Source organism: Gigantopelta aegis, chromosome 3, assembly GCF_016097555.1.
Source record: "Gigantopelta aegis isolate Gae_Host chromosome 3, Gae_host_genome, whole genome shotgun sequence".
NCBI classification, from domain to species: domain Eukaryota; kingdom Metazoa; phylum Mollusca; class Gastropoda; order Neomphalida; family Peltospiridae; genus Gigantopelta; species Gigantopelta aegis.
The window spans coordinates 606,657-627,268 of NC_054701.1; the positions used below are offsets into that span (position 1 = coordinate 606,657).

The 20,612-nt window shown below is 38.2% G+C and overlaps 1 protein-coding gene across 1 annotated transcript; it reads right to left on the reverse strand.

Annotated features, from left to right (window-relative positions):
• Positions 1 to 7,139: 7,139 nt before the first annotated feature.
• Positions 7,140 to 8,630, reverse strand: LOC121392670 (zinc finger MYM-type protein 1-like). The gene has a single exon (XM_041523784.1). The coding sequence runs from the start codon at positions 8,628 to 8,630 to the stop codon at positions 7,140 to 7,142; it is 1,491 nt and encodes a 496-aa protein (XP_041379718.1).
• Positions 8,631 to 20,612: the final 11,982 nt, after the last annotated feature.

The following is a 20,612-nucleotide window of genomic DNA, read 5'->3' on the forward strand; positions in this document are numbered from 1 at the left end:
TAATTTTGTCAAGAACGTGTGTGCTCAATGTTTTAGCTATTTAGTCAATTTATTAATCGGGCAATTAGTTTATTGCATTGAATAATGTGATATTAAATATCACACAGTCTATATCTAATAATTGTATTTAATTGCATGTGATAACCTGTACACATGGCAATTGTTTAGTACCATGATTGGATAATTCGGATTTATCAATCTTGGTACACGTGACTTCTGCGGTCTATTAAAGTTTTTAATCCAGTTAGTGGTTATTGTGGATCGGGAAGGTCACAAATGGGGGCTCGTCCGGGATCTTTCTTGTAATATATATCATTGGATGGTATTAGGAGATTACAAATTGATCTATTTTGATTATTAGAATAGATGATAATAGTTGACTAGTTAGAGTTTTATTTTGAGCACACGTTTTGACAATTACATAATCAAGTTCACATGGATAGCATATGGTCAGTAGAACAAGTAGTTGATAATTTTATATCTAGTTTAGATGAAACTGAGATAAATTATTTAACTGTAGCACGGTTGAAAGAAATTGCTGAACACGTAGGATTAGAGTTGGACATTGGTTTGAAGAAAGCTGAAATAAAATCGTTGGTGATAGATTTCTTAAGAAATATGGCAGAAAGTAAAATTCAGTTAGATTCAAAGGTGTATACTGGTAGGGAAATTGGTAGTGTTGAACTTGATAATGAAGATAGTTTAGCTATGTTGAAACTTAAGTTGGACTTTCAGAGAGAACAATTAATGTATGAGAGGGAACAAAGAAATTTGGAGAGAGAAAATGAGAGGGAACAAAGAAATTTGGAGAGAGAAGATAGAGAAAAACATAGAGAATGGGAGACAACACAAAGATCTCTCGATAGGGATATTAAAAGTAGAGAGTTGGATAACTATAGCAAGTTTGATCCACAAAGATATATTAGGATGGTTCCTATTTTTAATGAAAATCAAGTTGATGAATTTTTTGATTGTTTTGAAAAGATAGCTCTTGGGGCTGAATGGCCAAAACGGTATTGGTGTTTATTGTTGCAATCTGCTTTGAAAGGTAAAGCACAAATGGCTTATGCAGCGCTTTCTGTTGATGATTCTTCGTCATATGACTTAGTTAAAGCTGCTATTTTAAGAGCTTATGAAAAGGTGCCTGAGGTGTACCAACAAGATTTTCGAAATCTTAGGATTTCAGGTGGACAATCTTATTTAGAGTTTGCCAAAGAAAAAGAAAGGTTATTTCGGAAATGGTGTAGTTCAAAGTCTGTGAATAATGATTGTGAGAAATTAGAAGAACTCATTCTTATAGAAGAGTTTATGAGAGGTTTGCCATCAGAAGTGGTAATTCATTTACAGGTGCGTGAACCAAGTACATTAGCTGAGGCAGCTATAATGGCTGATAAATTTGTTTTAGCAAACCGTAAACCTGATTTCAGTAATAAACCGAAGTCACAAAGTTATACTTTCAAACAAAGTGGAAGCAGTAGAGATGGTTCAGTTAGGAATAATAATACACCGCGAGATATGGGTAAATCTCAAGATCAGAAAAATTCGGGATCACTCCAGTGTTTTTATTGTAAAAGAATGGGTCACATTAGACGTGATTGCCGGAAATTGAAATATGATCTTGGAAGTGGCAATCGTTCTGGGCACACACATTTTGTATCTCAGTTGTCTGAACCTTTGAATTCAAAATGTCAAATTAAAGATGCGTTATCTAGGGTTAAGAAAAGAAATCCAAGGTTTGAACCATTTCTGACTTCTGGTCATGTGGTTACATCACACGATGGTGATGTGAAACAATCTATAGTGATTTTGCGAGATACTGGTGCTGAACGAACAATCTTACTTGAAAAAGAATTGTTAGATAAGGACAACACATTTTTGGGCGAGTATATTACTTTGTCCACAGTTGAAGGTACTATATCTAGTCCGTTACATACTGTCGAGTTGGATAGTGATTTGGTTAAAGGCAGTATTGTGGTAGCAGCGGTTAGCCATATACCAATTGCGGGTGTATCATTATTGTTAGGGAATGATGTAGCTCAGGAAAGGGTTATTCCTGTACCCATTATGACTGAAATTCCTGAAACTGATGTTGAAACAGAAAAGTTATCTGATGTGATTGATAACATCTTTCCCGCATGTGTTACAACTCGGTCTCAAAACAAAAGTTGCACAGGAAAATTAGGGTTGAGAATGAGGTTGCCAATAAAAATTGGGATATTTCTGATTTAGGTGATACTTTTATTGGTCATGATTCTGCGCCCGAATTAGGTTCAAATCTGGAAAATGGTTCAGATCGGGAAAAATGTTTTGACCATGAAGTAGGTAACCCAGAAGAAGAAAAAATATTGCAACAGTTACCAGATGACAATGATAGGTTAATTTTAAATCTTAACCATGATCAGTTTATTCTTGAGCAACAAGCTGATAGTGAATTACAAATCCTTTCAAAGGAAGTGTTAGAAAAATCCGAGTTGGATGAAGAACCAGTTGGCTATTATTTCGAAAATGGTGTTTTAATGAGAAAGTTTCGAGATAAACATTCACAGAATAATGATTGGCAGGTGATGCATCAAATCGTTGTTCCTAAAAGTTGTCGGAAAACTGTGTTGAGTTTAGCTCATGATGGTCCATTAGCAGGGCATTCAGGGGTACGTAAAACGTATCAAAGGATTTTGAAACAATTTCATTGGCCGCATTTACATCGTGATGTTGTTAGGTATTGTTTAACCTGTAAAACATGTCAGATTGTTGGTAAACCCAATCAAAGTATTAAACCAGCTAGTTTGATACCCATTCCCGCAGTTAATGAAGCTTTCAGTGAGGTTATAGTTGATTGCGTTGGTCCTTTACCTCGCACTGTTCATGGTAAAGAATACTTATTGACCGTTCTTTGCAAAAATACACGGTTTCCTGAAGCCATACCTCTGAGCAATATTAGGGCTAAAACAGTTGTTGAGGAATTGATTAAAATCTTTACTCGATATGGATTTCCGAAATTCATTCAAACTGATCAAGGTAGCAATTTCACTTCGAAATTGTTTCAGCAAGTGATGGATGAATTGGCCATTAAACATCATTTTTCTTCTGCTTATCATCCTGAAACCCAAGGTGCGTTGGAACGATTTCATGGAACTTTGAAATCCATGATTCGAAAGTTTTGCCTGGAAAAGGGTAAAGACTGGGATGAAGGTATTCATTTGCTGATGTTTGCGATTAGAGATACTTATCACGAATCCATGGGATTCACTCCTTTTGAAATGTTATATGGACATTCAGTTCGTGGTCCATTACAAATGTTACACGAGTTTTGGACAAACTCGGAGGTAAAAAGTGAAACTAGTGTGTTGAAATATGCGATTGATTTGCGGGAAAAATTGCAAACAGTTAGAGAAATATCCCGAAATGTGTTATCCGATAGTCAAGATAAAATGAAAACATGGTTTGATAAAAGAGCTAGAGATAGATCTTTCGATGCCGGGGAAGAAGTGTTAGTTTTGTTTCCTTTGGTTAATCAACCATTAAGTGCAAAATTTCAAGGACCGTATATTGTTGAAAAAAAAATCAGTGCGGTTGATTATGTCATCCGTACTCCTGATCGTAAAAAGAAAACTCAGCTTTGCCATGTTAATATGCTTAAAAAATATTATAATCGGGAAAACGTCTTGGCTAATACAATAATTCTTTCAGGGATAGATTCTGATGTTAAGATGAAAGATGATAATTTTAATCCAGTTGAGCCGAAATTGGTAAATTCGAGGATATTGTTTAATCTTCATTTAAAAATCAGCCATTTAAGTGAAAAACAACAAAGTGATGTTCAACAAATCATTTCTGAATTTAGCCAAATTTTCCCAGATGTTCCTAGTCGAACAAATGTTATTAAACATGATGTTGATGTTGGTGATTCCAAGTCAATTAAGCAACATGCTTATCGAGTTAATCCACAAAAACAGGAACTTATCCGAAAAGAAATAGATTATATGCTTGAGAACGGCATTATTCAACCTAGTTTTAGTAACTGGAGTTCTCCTTGTTTACTTGTTCCTAAACCTGATGGTAGTGTACGGTTCTGTACAGATTTTCGCAAAGTTAATGCTGTGACCAAATCAGATTCGTTTCCTATCCCACGAATTGATGACTGCATTGATAAATTAGGAACTGCTAAGTATATTAGCAAGTTTGACCTTTTGAAAGGTTACTGGCAAATACCATTAACTAAACGGGCCAGAGAAATCTCTGCGTTTGTAACCGCTGATGGGTTATTCGAATATCTGGTTTGTCCATTTGGAATGAAAAATTCTCAGGCTACATTCCAGAGAATGATTAATCAGGTCATTTCTGGATTAGAACAATGTCAGGCTTATGTTGATGATATTGTTGTTTATAGTCATAGTTGGAATCAGCATATTAGTCAAATCAAGGAACTGTTTGGTAGACTTTCTAAAGCCCGGTTGACTGTGAACTTGGGTAAAAGTGATTTTGCTAAAGCTACTGTTGTTTTTCTTGGACATGTGGTTGGTCAAGGGCAAGTAAGGCCACTTGAGGCCAAAGTTGAAAGCATTGATGCATTCGGCGTACCTAAAACAAGAAAACAGTTGATGAGATTTTTAGGAATGGCTGGGTATTATAGGAAATTTTGTAAAAATTTCAGTATAATTACTTTCCCTTTAACAAATTTACTCAAACAAAATGTTAAATACATTTGGACCAAAGAATGTCAAGATGCGTTCAATAGTGTGAAAAACATATTGAAAAGTAAACCTGTGCTTATGGCACCCGATTTTAGGAAACCTTTTCAATTGACTGTAGATGCTAGCGATATTGGAGCTGGTGCAGTTTTGTCACAATGCAATGAACAAGGAGTATTTCATCCTGTCGCTTACTTTTCTAGAAAGTTCAATAGTCATCAAAATAAATATTCAACTGTTGAAAAGGAAACATTATCACTGTTGTTGGCCTTGGATCATTTTGAGGTTTACGTGTGTAACCCAATTGAATCAATTATCGTTTGGACTGATCATAATCCCCTTGTGTTTTTACATAAAATGAAAAATAAAAATCAAAGATTGTTAAGGTGGTCTTTGCAGTTACAGGAATACGATCTTCAGATATGCCATATAAAGGGAAAGGAAAATGTGGTAGCAGATGCTTTATCTAGAATGGAATAAATAATTGAGATAATTGTTAGGTTAGTGGAAAATATAAGCATTAAGAAGATTAGTGTTATGCAATTCCTATAGTGTGTAAGGTTTTGTATATAGATAAGAATTACTGTAGGAATGTGTATATAGTTATTTTATGATATGGTATTTATAATACTGACCATATGAATGTGTTCCCAAGTGTGTATAATGAATAAAAAATATTGTTTTATTAAAACAATATTTTTGAAAAATTGGGGGGAGATGTTATGATAATCTGGTTTTAAGTTAAATCTGGCTTTGGGTTATGTAATATGGACGTTTTTATCGTCGGGTGAAAATTCAAGTAAAAATATGGAAGATTATGTGTTTCGCTGGCTGGAGAAAATAAAATATAACTGTGGCGGACATATCTCATTATGTCCTATCATGTGTTTAAACAACGACGGCGTGCTGAAATAATAAAATAATGACTTACCTGGAGAGCAAACATGTGTTCGGCAAGGTGGCTGACATTTTGTTTTTGTCTGTTCGTATAGCCAGACCGTGATCTGTGGAGCACCTGTCTGGTGGCTTTTCGTTTTTGGAATGATTTGATTGGTCGGCGAATTAATTTACATCGTAAGTTATGAGTTCTGCACGATGTTCTTGTGGAGTGCATTCTGTTGCACACGTCTTCAGATGCCTATATAAACTGGGAATCAACGCACAATCTTCAGAACTCGAAGTTAGAGTATCTCCTGTCCAGCACCGTCAGAAGTTACCACGTCAACAAAGCATGAAGGAGCGGCGACCGGTCATCTTGTTTAGCAGCCCTTGGCAGTCGTGCATTGAACTTTTCGTGATGGACTGATTTTCGTTTGGTGACTATTAGTTAATAACTTAAACGCCAGAATTCTGTGGGAAAACTTTATGTATTTAAACATATATATTTTATATAAAAACATTTAAACACTTGCTACTTGTTATGTAATTTTGTCAAGAACGTGTGTGCTCAATGTTTTAGCTATTTAGTCAATTTATTAATCGGGCAATTAGTTTATTGCATTGAATAATGTGATATTAAATATCACACAGTCTATATCTAATAATTGTATTTAATTGCATGTGATAACCTGTACACATGGCAATTGTTTAGTACCATGATTGGATAATTCGGATTTATCAATCTTGGTACACGTGACTTCTGCGGTCTATTAAAGTTTTTAATCCAGTTAGTGGTTATTGTGGATCGGGAAGGTCACACTATCAAATCAATTCCCACCAGAAGCGGAGTATATGCTTGTACACGTTTATAATGAAAAGCAACTCTTTTTAAAAGCAACCTAAGTGTCGTCTGTACCTTAAGCAACGAGTTATGCGTTTTCTGTTTCCTAGACGTTCACGCCGTTATCACCTCAAGTGTACCGCCTCAGGCGATAGTCTAGCTCGCCTAAATATAGAGGCTAAGAGTCGCCCTGTTCTAATGATTTAAACCTGTTTCTTCGAAAAAAATATTGATATCATACCATAGATATTAAGCTAAATGCTTTATTTAACGACGCTCTCAGCACATTTTATTTACGGTTATATGGCGTCGGACTTATGGTTAAAGACCATACAGACATAGGCGTCGATCCGGTTTTAAAAGTGGGGGGGACCGATACATATACATATAATTTTGTTTTTTTTGCAAGGGTGGGGGGACGAGGTGTCTGGCGAAGCCCGCCACCGCGAGCGCCGCAGGCGCGAAGCCCGTGGCGGGGGGTCTGGGAGCCCTCCCCCCGAAAATTTTGGAAAATTTACCCCTTCTAGGGCTGTTCTGAGGTGTTTTCTGCTGGCTAGCCGAGCTGCTTTCTGACAAAATATTTTTCGCCTTAATTATTGTGACTAAACTGAACAAATGGTATATAGATACAATATAACTTTATTGGTCAAATTTCTTAATTCAAGTACAAATAATGAACATGAATAAAAACAATGGTGCCACTGATGGTATTCCAACAAGTCTTTAATGGTCTAAAATTTCCCAAAAACACTACGCGGTGTATCGCTCGATCCATCGACAAATTCAATTGCGATATCTCGTGCAGTGCACTCGGCAAGACGATTTCTGTGCACATGACAGACCATCACGTCTGCTGTGCTGCTGCCAAATGTAGATGATGCCTCATTCAGTGCCTCCAGCACGTGTGCGTAGTTGCTAAGGACGGCTCTAACGGCAATCCCACGTGACAGCCAGCGTGTTGGACAAAGCGGCTTCAGGCGTGAAGGGGAAGGGCTATCATCCATAACTTGCAGATCGAGATACAAATTTTTAAATTTGCCTGATGAGTTGTAGAAGCCGCCCAGTTCCTGCACCACGTTAAGAGCATCGCGAAGGAACGGTGCACTCTCGATGGCCTTCGCACAGATGAGGTGCGTGATGTGTGCACCGCAATGCGTGTAGTTTGCCAGTGGTTGTACTTTCTTGATCAGTGCTTGGCAGCCTTGGTATTTGCCCGACATATTGCTGGCTCCGTCATACGTTTGCGCTCTCAGATGCGTGATTGGGAGGTTGAGTCTGAGCAACGCGTCTTGCAGCATATTGCTGAGGCTGGCACCAGTCATCTCAGATACGCTGTACAGACCGATAAAGTCCTCGTGAACGTCGTAAGCGTCGTCTATATATCGCACGCATATTGCCTCCTGTTCAACGCCTTGGATGTCTTGGGTTCCGTCGACAATGACTGCAAAAAGGCCCACGTTCTTGCAAATATTTCGCAGCACCATGTGTGCCATGATTTTTAACAGTTCGTTTTGCACGGCAACGCTTGTGTATGAAGTTGTGCGTGTCAACCACCTCTGTAACACGACGTCGTCGTTGCTCCGCAGCTCTAACAACTTCATGAAGTTACCGTCGCTTGACTCTTTGCCGCGTATTGCCAGTCCCTGCTGCGCTAGATACTGGACGGTCGTCACAATCTTCAGCAGAGCGTTGCGCGCCTTCGTTTGTTCTTCAAGATGGTGCGTACTTAACTGTGCGTCAACGTTGTTGTTGGAAGACCGGAATTTCAGGTTGCTATGAGAAATCATATGTGCAGATGTCTTTTCGTGGATTTTGAATTTCTCAATTGCCTTCTTCCAGTTGCAAAATCCCTTGGAAACAAATGTGTCCTCTGAATACCGCGCCATGCCGGCCAAGTCCATGCATGCTGCTTTAGCACAAGTAAAGCAGAGTACTCCGCTAACGTTAGCGTCAAAGTGGAGCCATGGAAAGCTATCGAACCACGCGCGCTGAAAACATAGCGTTCGTTTAGCGAGCCGTTGCACCGGCATGCAGTTGACGTCCCGTGGCTGGTACGGCACTGGCGGTAAGATGGGCAACCGTGTCTGAGAAGTGACTCTTTTCTCTGTTTTTTCTTTAACATCTTCACCAACAACTTCGACATTTGAATCCGGTGTCGTCCCTACTCGCAACAGAGTCTGGGCATGGCGTGGTATGGCAGTGAAGAACTTTTTAATGTCCATGGTAGTTTTTCTACGGTATACTATCTCCGTTAGCGTTTCGTCCTGGACGATGCAGTTTGCCAAATAACCTGCGTGTAATTCATCAAATTCGAATTGTTGTATCAAATAGCATGTCAAAATAACCGGATATAAGCCTATGGGTACAATGATAATTGACGAATACATTGTATGCAAAATATTCGTTATTAGATTCCTGGAGACTGGAGTAGTTGTTTTTCCGACGATATAACCACGGCCGGTCTATAACAACTAAACTAGTGACCATCATCTACCTAGCGCATGCGCTATTGGTAGTTTGATCCGATGTCCTTGTTTCAAAATAAAATAAACGCATTTTTTTCAGAATAAATAAAAAATAATAATAATTAAACAATATTATTTACTTGACAAATTAACAAATATCGCTAGTAACCATTATTTATATAACTTTCGTTCCGTCTTTCCTTTACGTGTTTTATTTTATTATTAATTTCAAATGTCTTTTATTGGGTTTTTCAAATTATAAAAAAGTAGACGCCAGTACTGAACATTTCTGGTGTTACATTTTTATAGACTTTCTGCCCCAACACTTGGGTATAATTATTTCAAATTACACATCACTACCTAAGTTTATAGATTGATATTTCTATTGATGATGAAAGGAGAGAGAGAGAGAGAGAGAGAGAGAGAGAGAGAGAGAGAGAGAGAGAGAGAGAGAGAGAGAGAGCATATATATTATTATTCAAAATAGCATATACACTTAGTGACATAATGCTAAGAGTAAATCAGCAATACCTGTTATTTATATGAAGTTCGAAACCAATTAGTCAATTTCAGTATAAAAGAAAGAACCATTAAGTTTTAATAGTTATTTTTACTTAACCAATAACGCATATTTAGATACCGTATAACCGGAAACATTTCGAGGTTTTTCATTTTCGAGGTTTGATAAATTTGAAATGGGCGTGTTTTTATTTTCATGTTTTAGCAAATCTGGTTTGCGAAAATTTTGTTATTGTTGTTAATTAAAAGTTTAACATCGGCTTCGAGTTGCTTAAAATCGCCGGAGCATAACGTGAAACTCAATTGCAAGTGGATAAGGCGGTATCCTATTGGCGAGACAACTGATGACAAGACGTTTATTTAAAGCCAATTACGATTGGTGTGAGAAGTGTTCTAAGTCAGACAGTGTGGTGTTTGATGTTTAATCTGAGCTCGACATGTTCATTCATACTCGTATACAGTAAGCTGGCTCAGTCTACTCTCTTGTAGTTTCCTGTGGTCTGCGGTGCTCTGCGCATGGCAGGAAATATCAGGAAATAAAGTATTTCGGTAAATAGTTATTTTAATAATTTTATTATATAGTGGGCACAATGAATATTTGTGATTTATTTGGGGATATCTTCAACTATTTTCAAGGTTTAAAATAAAAACTACTACAAATAGATTGTAAAATAATTAGTATATTTACTACCAGTCTAGTGTAGGAACATAAGAGCCGGCACTCCAAGGCGAAATGCCAAATGGTGATCAGTTACGCTATATATACTAGAAAATATTTGTTTCGTCTGAAAAAAGTGGGGGGGGACATTTCCTATGCTGTCCCCCCCAAGCTGAAAAGTGAGGGGGGCGTGTCCCCCGTCCCCCACCGATTGACGCCCATGCATACAGATACCTATATTAATGAATGCTTCCATACAAAGTCATGCAGTTTAAAAAGAAAACGAAAACAAAAGTCCGAACCCCCAAAACAAGAGAAACAAAAGCAAACCCCTCTCAAAAAATCCCCACAAAAATAATCCCACCACCCCTCAAAATAAAATTTCAAGAAAACCCCAAAACGATCACAAAACCAACAACCAATAAACCAATAAATAAATAAATAAAATTAAAATAAATAAATAAATAGAAACAAAACCCCCCAAACAAACATAAAACATTTTTTTTAAAAACCAACCGCACAAAAAAACACCACCCATTATTTTACTCGTCCAAACGATATCCCCAATGTAGTTTCACGCTTCAAGCTTACGTACACTTTTACTCTGATCTGCAATTCATACAAGTATCGCTTTGTTTTTCCTAGACGAATACACAGTTACCGTTCATTATAATTTATAGCCGGCATTAAAATGGTCTTGAGAGACACCAGTGAGGTCGCATTAGCATGTCTAACGAAGGTCTTTACAACGTGACGAGTTCTCAAGCCGGTGGAGACTTCAGTTGGTGCCATCACTTGGGTAACATATTCATAGCAAGTAACTCGTAGATATCAATCTTGTTCCGAGGGGAATTCTAACAACAACAACACTGTTAGCCGGTGTCAAGGATAAACGATACACAGACAGACAGAGAGACAGACAAACAGAGATATACTTTGTTTTATTAAAGTCTAACAAAAATAAACCTAGTGTTAGAGTTCTCGTCAGATTTACGATTGATCGTCCATAATGATTTTCTCATATTCCCAACCAGTGCAAAGGTTGTAGTACAGAACATGAAAATCATTCCTTTTGGGAAGTGTAGTCTATGTGGCGACAGCGCCCCTCTCTTTTTATTTATCTCTTCCCCTATCGCTCCCCTATCTCTCCTCCTATCTCCCCTCCCTCCCCTATCCCTCCCCCTATCCATCTCCTCTCTCCCCCTCCCTCTCCACTCTCTCTCTCCACCTAAATTTCTCTCGCTCATCTAGATCTCTCTCCCTCTCTTTAACACACTCTCCCGCTATCTCTCCACCCTCCCCTCTACCAAAGCAACCGTAGTTTAACATACATTTGCTGAGACATCGTTCAATACACATCCCTTGTCTTTTCTGTTATCGAATTTCTGTGAATAGAAGTACAGCCGGATTGCTGCTACAGTAATTCGGCTACGGGTCAGCCTTGTATAGATATGAGAAGATTGTTTAATATGCGTGAAAAATAATCCATGCACAATTAGAGAGAGAGAGAGACGCATTGTAGGTGGACTTAGTTCTACTAGACAATGTGTCTACTCTGTGTGTACTAGCGTCTTCGGGGGACGCGTTGTTTAACAGATTTACTGATTGCCAACAAGTCAGTGGACCATAAACAACGAACTGAAATAAATCTGCCCCGGACACTGGGGCGGACATGCTCGAAACCTTCGTGGTATATGAGCATGCTAAAGTATAACGCACGCACGCACAGAAATACAAATAAATATTCACATATATATCTTCTTTACTGTCAACGGAATAGTGAGCACTGGTATCCTTTTATCTCATAATCTCTACACTACATGTGACAATTACCAAATGTCTGACGTGTTCTAGAGGTGGAACAATAAGTAATTAGACTACTGGAAATAAACAGAGGAGTTTAATCCTCTGGTTTTGTAAATTGTATTTGTCGACACGTTCGATGTCTTGCCATCCTGACTGACGTTTGGTACCCCACACCTACAGGTGGATTCGCAGCGTGCCACTGGTCGACACGTTCGATGTCTTGCCATCCTGACTGACGTTTGGTACCCCACACCTACAGGTGGATTCGCAACGTGCCACTGGTCGACACGTTCGATGTCTTGCCACCCTGACTGACGTTTGGTACCCCATACCTACAGGTGGATTCGCAGCGTGCCACTGGTCGACTCTGTCGATCACCTGTCGACTGTAAGTTTGGTACCCCACACCTACAGGTGGACTCGCAGCGTGCCACTGGTCGACTCTGTCGATCACCTGTCGACTGTAAGTTTGGTACCCCACACCTACAGGTGGACTCGCAGCGTGCTACTGGTCGACTCTGTCGACTGTAAGTTTGGTATCCCACACCTACAGGTGGACTCGCAGCGTGCCACTTGTTGACTCTGTCGATCACCTGTCGACTGTAAGTTTGGTACCCCATGCACTGGGTGACTCTGTCGATCACCTGTCGACTGTAAGTTTGGCACCCCATGCCACTGGTTGACTCTGTCGATCACCTGTCGACTGTAAGTTTGGTACCCCATGCCACTGGTTGACTCTGTCGATCACCTGTCGACTGTAAGTTTGGTACCCCATGCCACTGGTTGACTCTGTCGATCACCTGTCGACTGTAAGTTTCGTTACAAACCCCTCTTAGAGACAGTCCAAGAACCCATTTTGTGAAATTGTTGGGCAGTAGCAATGATGATGTTACGTTTCTTTGTTTATGTCCCAGGAATGTTCAAGCACGCTGTCAGTGCCGATTTTATAAGGGGGCAAAGGAACAATTGCCCCGGGCCCTTCGAACCATGCATTCGGCCATTGTCGGGTGCTTCTGTAACACGAAAATCTATCGGACAACCTCGCATATTTCCATAAAACGAGCTTGGGCAAGATCGTCCGATCGACTCATTAGTAACGAAGTCGCCGTCAAATGTTGGATAAGATATATATTTGTAACAATTATTTATCAGCGTTAAATAAATACGATCGACAAAATTATATAATAGGGAATATATAAAACTGGAACATGATTGTCGTCGCCTTCATCTTCATTCACAGTCGTATCGTCGTTAGAGCTGGGAACAAACTTGGCGTGACGGAAACAATTGGCTATTGTTTTTTGTGTCACCTGCAACAAATACATTGTGTCCAGTACAGTAATAGCACTCCTGTGTTTCTGTCTGTTGCGTCGTGCTGCTTCATGATCACAAGTCGTGTGTAGTGGCTTTCCAGGTTGTTTATCATGCCTTGGTCCATGGCTGTGTTTCTGTCTGTTACGTCGTGCTGCTTCATGATCACAAGTCGTGTGTAGTGGCTTTTCAGGTTGTTTATCATGCCTTGGTCCATGGCTGTGTTTCTGTCTGTTGCGTCGTGCTGCTTCATGATCACAAGTCGTGTGTAGTGGCTTTTCAGGTTGTTTATCATGCCTTGGTCCATGGCTGTGTTTCTGTCTGTTGCGTCGTGCTGCTTCATGATCACAAGTCGTGTGTAGTGGCTTTTCAGGTTGTTTATCATGCCTTGGTCCATGGCTGTGTTTCTGTCTGTTGCGTCGTGCTGCTTCATGATCACAAGTCGTGTGTAGTGGCTTTTCAGGTTGTTTATCATGCCTTGGTCCATGGCTGTGTTTCTGTCTGTTGCGTCGTGCTGCTTCATGATCACAAGTCGTGTGTAGTGGCTTTTCAGGTTGTTTATCACATCTTGGTCCATGGCTGTGTTAGACTGGTTGTGTCAGGTGGCAAAACGATCAGCCCAGTTGCTTTCAAACCTTTCAGTTTAGGGTGGGCGGGACAGTTATCCACAAGCATGGCTATTTTTATACCACTAGGCTGCATCCAGGTCGATGAAAAATCCCTACATAAATTATTTTTTTATATATTTCTTTGCATAGACTTAGCTGTTCGAGCTAAATATGTTTAATTTTACAGTTCGGACCAATAAACTGGTTCGAGAGAAAGCTTCTGTTCGACCCCAGGGGTATTCGACCAATCAGCACCAAAATAAAAGGGTTTAATAGAGAGAACAATCGGGACTTTCTTCTTGGTTCGAGAATACCATTAGGTTCACTGAACAAAAAAAGAAACTTCCGATTTTTACATATAGTATTTGTTGTGTTAAAGAATTCATTGTGTAATGAAATTATATAGGTAGTATTAGCCTTGAGCTGTATTATCAGGATTCATGAATTTTATCGATTATTTTTGCACTGTTAATCGTCGACAACGTGAAATTCAATTTGCACGTGCATGCATGGTTCAGCATGTCCCGTGTAGTATTCGGTCAATTTGTTTTACTTGTCTTAGTGACATTGTTGTCAAGTGAACGAAAACGCTTCAAAATTTGTACAAAAAATTACGTTTTTTACATTGTAGCATTTTTAGTATGCCAAGAATACCCAATAATTTACGCGAACGAGCGATTGGCATGCTTGATGCTGGCATGTCGACAGAAGACGTTGCAAGGCATGTTCGGAGTTATAGTCGAGCGATACGAAATCTTCGCGTAAGATTTCGAACGACAGGAAGCACCAACGACTTGCCACGTCGTGGACGTCCGCGTGTTACAACGCGTGGTCAAGACCGCTATACCATGAACACGCATTTGCGCAATCGATTCCAAACTGCCACTGCTGCTAACACACCTGGGCTTCATAATAACCGAATCAGTGGGCAAACTGGTCGTAATCGTCTGCGGGAGAACAGTTTACATGCACGACGTCCTTACGTCGGATGCGTTTTAACGCAACGTCATCGTCTAAATCGTCTTAATTGGGCACGTGTACACACTCGTTGGATACGGCGACGCTGGAATACCATTCTTTTTTCGGATGAATCCAGATTTTCTTTACAACATGGTGATGGCAGGGTGCGCGTCTACCGTAGGAGAAACGAACGCTATGCTGACTGTTGTGTTCTTGAACGAGATCGTTTCGGGGGTGGGGGTTGTGTCATGGTCTGGGCAGCCATCGTTCACCACTAGTCGTCATTGATGGCAATTTAAATGCTCAACGTTACCGCGATGACATTCTCGCTCATCACATCATTCCTCTGTTCCATAACAACGCCAACATCTCGATTTTTCAGCATGATAATGCCACCTCTCGTACAGCTAGAGACACTGTACATTTTCTTAGGACAAATAACATTGATTTCATTGATGACTGGCCCGCTAAAAGTCCTGATCTCAACCCCACCGAGCATGTCTGGGATAGTCTGGACAGACGATTGAGGCGTCGTCCCAACCCACCCGCTAACGTCAACGAACTTCGTCAAGCGCTCATTCGGGAATGGAACAATATTCCACAGGCAGAAATCAACACTTTAGTCAATTCTATGCGCATGCGATGCACTGCAGTGGTCAATTCAAAAGGTGGTCATACCCGTTATTAAGTGGGTGTTGTTGTTTTTTTTAACCACTACCACACTTGGTCAAAATTTCTCCCAATTTCTGTTAACCTATGGCCATGATTTTTGCACCAAACGATGCATCATGGAACACTCTTTAAACGCATATATAACAATTATTCCCCAGGTTTGTTTTCATCAAGTTATGTTCAAGCAAAGTTAGCGGAAGTTTCTTATTTTGTTCAATATATATATATATATATATATATATATATATATATATATATATTAGTAGCAATGTATACAGGTAATTACAGAGATTCTACGTATAATCTTGACTGGGGAGTGCAAATCCAGTGGAGTGCAAATTATATGAGACACCGGACTGCGAACCCTGTATATACCAGCCTTAATCACGACGCCACTAAGGCCGGTAGCTGTGACTAACATTCAGTGCCACAGTACTGATCGACATTCAGCCCCATATTACTTTTCTGTATTTTATACAGGCATAATTACTCTGTTTAGTACATTAAATTTTGTCTCAAATACCATGTGTTTTCTTATTTCTTTCCATCGGTATATAATACTGTATGTACATATGCAACAAAATAGAATTTTGTTTTAATTTCGCAACACACTGGTCAAATTAAGGAAGGTAACTCTTCACAATCGTTATAACAGCAAGAGTAGCAAGGAACTGTGGCCAATGACTGTACATATAATCATTTATCCTATAACTTACCCATGATATCCATGTCATAAACCCATTTGATAATTTAGTGTATAAAACCGGTTAATAATGATATGCAAATCTAAAGGTATATGCAAATGTCCAAGGTCTCTAGGCAAAAATGTGCTGTTGTCAATGCGTGATTTGTTTGCAAGCCAACAAGGCTTATATACATGAGGGTAACGTTTTCGAAAGATTTAGTTAAAATGCGTGACGTCAAACTAATTTGTACTAATCGTGATAGCGTCATATTACCGATGGAGGCGACTTTAGTACTGTAATTGACTAAATATCGAATGCAAATGTTATAGAATAAATAGAATTCGCCACACGTTTTTAATATATAAAATATCAACCTCGACAAATACCGATTAACATAGACTCGGTTGCCATTTTCCATAATAAAAACTACTCGTGACGAACCCTCTATATATAAAAGTTGAAATGAAATAACAGCAATCCTGTCTACCAAAATATGCTCCTATGTTCCATATGGTATAAAGGTTTATAGAATAGAATAGAATAGAATAGAATAGAATAGAATAGAAAAGATGTTTAAAGATTACAATAAAAAACCGGATCAACTGGGTTCTATACTCGTATAACTTTATTATGTAAAATATCAACGAATTATACCTATAATGCCTACAGTTTAGATGTTGCTGAACTCTTCTAGGGTTTGGATTTGTTTTCACATGTGTGTAAAGTCAACTAATACTATACAAGTGTTTAAAGGCAAACGTAGCAAAACATTCAGGATTTATCCCAGGGAACATGACAACAGACCACTGATGACCAAATGTCATCCGATTCCCAGGATTTATCCCAGGGAACATGACAACAGACCACTGATGACCAAATGTCACCCGATTCCCAGGATTAATAAAAGTGTACTATGAGTTGCATTCAATGTTTTGCTTCGAGAAAAACAAATGTATGGCAACTTTCGTACTAACATAGAACAACATGTTTATTAATTTCAGTTTGGCGATATCATACATATAATGATATACATTTATTAGTAATAATAGTAACAACAATTTCACCAATTATAAGATGGAAATACAGACCTTGACGTGAAAAAACACGGGGGGGGGGGGGGGGGTGATAGTTGCTCCCTTAAGTTGGAGCCATTTAAGATATTAAAGATATTTGTATCATATAAATACATATGCTAAGGGGAGCTGAAATGACTCTCCTTGAGGTACATGTAGTCTCGGGTAAGTGATGGGGAACGAGAGTGGTAGCTGTCGTTAAGTCGCAGAACCTAGTTTCAACTCGTGAAAATCGACACTCATTTTAGTTAATCTACACACATGTAACACATGGATTAAGTTAGTATAAAGTGAAACAAGAGACTGTGACATTAAAACTGGGAAATATCCTTAAAATAACTAGAGCTCGTCTCCATAACCGTTACTGCTCGAAGGTAAGTTGTTTTTCAAAAATATGAAAAATGAATTTCGTGGTATCAGAAACAGTAGGATGACAAGAAACACTTCTGATGTACTGAGATGGATAATGAAGACAATCAAATGTTTGAAATGTTTGATTTTAATTATCAAAAACGGCTCCAATAGTGAAAAATACGCGGTAGTATTTAAAAAACATAGGGTCTGTTACTTTAAACGACGAGCTCTGCAAATAGGCAAACAGGTGAGGAGGAGTTGAGTGTCATGTCAGAAGACCACAACGAAAAGTAATGGTTGTTTCATCTACCTCTCCCTGGATAAAACGTCTTGCATACACATGAATGTACATATGCACGCACGCACGCACGCGCGCACACACACACACTAGCATATGCATACACTACAGAGGAATAAAAGCATGCATGACTACACATAATACACCTAATACTTTAACCTTTAAAGCAACATGGCCGAATATCGGAGTATCTGTGTACATATAGACATTTAATAAAATAGCTGCCTCGAGTTGTAAGGGACCCAGTGCGACACAATGGAAATGAAACTAATGTTTAATAAAGCCTTGTCACATTTAAAACTATCGGTGTTTGATGGGTAATATTTGGATGCTTAATTCTAGAGTTAGAGTACAAACTTTCCACATAAGACTACAGCAAGAAATCTTTCAATTGCTCTTTGCAGAAACACTACAACACAAGGTGTTGGAATTTTTTCATACAATAAACAGCTATTTTTTCTTCTACATATGTTCTGTCTACACAGTGTTGTCTTGGAAAGATTTTGAAATATTTAAAGAAATAAATCAATCATTAGATTTTACTTCATTTTTAATGAAATATTAAACTTAAATTAAAAATTTTAAACAAAATTCAAATATGTATCTGTAAAATTTTGTATTTTAGATGTGATAATTGGAGGCTTATTAAAGATATGGTGACTGAATTCATGGTACCATATTAGAAATGTGTCAGAGGGATGGTGAAAGTCACAAAATTGGGGCCATTTGCAACACATTTTTATACACTAATTTGAGGGAAAATTAGACATGATAGGCCTCAGATTAAATTTTGACCTGCTATATTCACTGAATCTACTTCATTTACTGTATTAGACATGTAGCCACTTGGTAAAAGGCAAAACAGCCCATATAAATGCATATTAATATGAATATGCCCTACAGTTGTTACTTAGGTATACACCATATGTGTTTTGTTGACAACTTTGAAAATGAAGATTTTGTCACAAAATGCTGATATAGATCCTACCAAGAGGTACTTGCACCATATTTTTCAGTTTCCAGTGATAACTGTTAACAAGTGTAATCATGTGCCAGTGTCTTGGATACCTCAGTGTAGTATTTCTTGATTGGAAGGATGTTTGTAGTAATGACCACTGAATATGCATTATGGATTATTCTGCCATATGTATTACAAGCCAAATGTTAACCTTTTTGGCACATTTTCTGCAATAAACTTGACATGTGTACCAGCATCTGATTACTGAACACAATAAATACATTCAGACAGCATAGAATATTAGCAGATTAGATTTTCTAAGGATAAAAGACCATTTTATAAAAATGACTGAAGTGTTTAATTTACATAAATGTAGGTGAAATGTATTATTAGAGTACTTAATCTTGTTAAAAACTGTATACTATTTATTTAAAGTGTTTAATTACATTTAGTAGTGATATATTCATTATATTTAGATCTTCTGTCCATTTGCAATAATGGAGAAACTCAATATTTAAAAAAAAAAAAAAAATCTCAATATTGACCAACAAAATCCAAGATTTGCTCTTTTTTGACCACATTATTAGCTCAAAACTGTTAAAAATTATTGCAACAACATGTAGTAACATCAGAAGTCATTTTATGCTATTTTCATGGCTGTTAACAAAAGTAAAATGTTGTGACTGAAATTTCAAGGTACAGGGCATTGCCCTGGTTGGGGGTTTAGATGGCGGATGTCAGTGCCATGATTATATCACCATTCAAAATGGTAGTGTTTTACATGACAATTGTAGTCCACTTTAAACATGTATTTCTCCCAACCCAAACCTTGTTTTTGTTTTTTTCATTGGACAAAAACATTAATTTGATGGGTCCTGCAGTGAACCTATATTAATAAAAATAGTCCTATTAGGCTGACATTTGCTGGGGTGTTCTTTCACAAGCTACGGACATTTTTGTTAAAGTTTGCATTATTACTTGATATTATTTATTTAGGCTTGACCGCCAGCTAATGGACGGCAAATCAAATATTCAAATACATTTACATCGGGTCGCCGTAGTCTTATCGCAAATTCATTATGGTCGTTAAAAATTGGGGTAAAAGCCAATGTCTGATACTGCATTACGCTAACGTTGAATAGTCCTCTGTTGATCTTTGTGTCCATTTAACAATACGTAACGCAAAATCTTGCAGTTTTAATACCCCTCTCGCTCGTGTAACGTTTTGTGACCATGTCATATTTTGCTTTGGGGTCTTTAGTAATACATATATGTTAAAATAAAACGGCAATGACTGGTTGCATACCTTATTAATTAACATTACGTTGCACAATACCCCCCCCGCCCCAATTACGTTTTGTCACACATCCCATAATTCCTACTCTCCTTAGTGCACGTTGAGTAGTTCTCGAATAACCCCATTATTCAATTGTAAATAATAAAGAAGTAACATACCGCTGGTCGGTAAATGTTAATTTTTCACCGGATCAATTTTATTAAGTCTCAATATCTCTAATACGCAATCCAATAATCTCCCTGCAGAACTATTACATTGTAACAGTGTTCAAACTCGCACGTGCTGTTCGTCACATGGTGTGACATCGGGTACGGCCATTACTTCAAAGGGAGTGAGTAGCACATTTAAATTATGGGGTTTTTTTTTCACTTAATTTACTACTACTGTAGTAACGTTTTTTTTTAGGGGGGTTTAATTACAAAAACGTACCAAAAATGATTTTAATTTTTTTTTAAATAATAATAAAATATCTGGAAAAAAAAGTACGAAACATATGTACACACCTTTTTACAAAATAAGATCGTCTGCTTAAAATAGCAC

Coding starts and splice junctions, on each gene's coding strand:
- LOC121392670 (XM_041523784.1), bottom strand. CDS start 8,630: ATGGACATTAAAAAGTTCTTCACTGCCATACCACGCCATGCCCAGACT.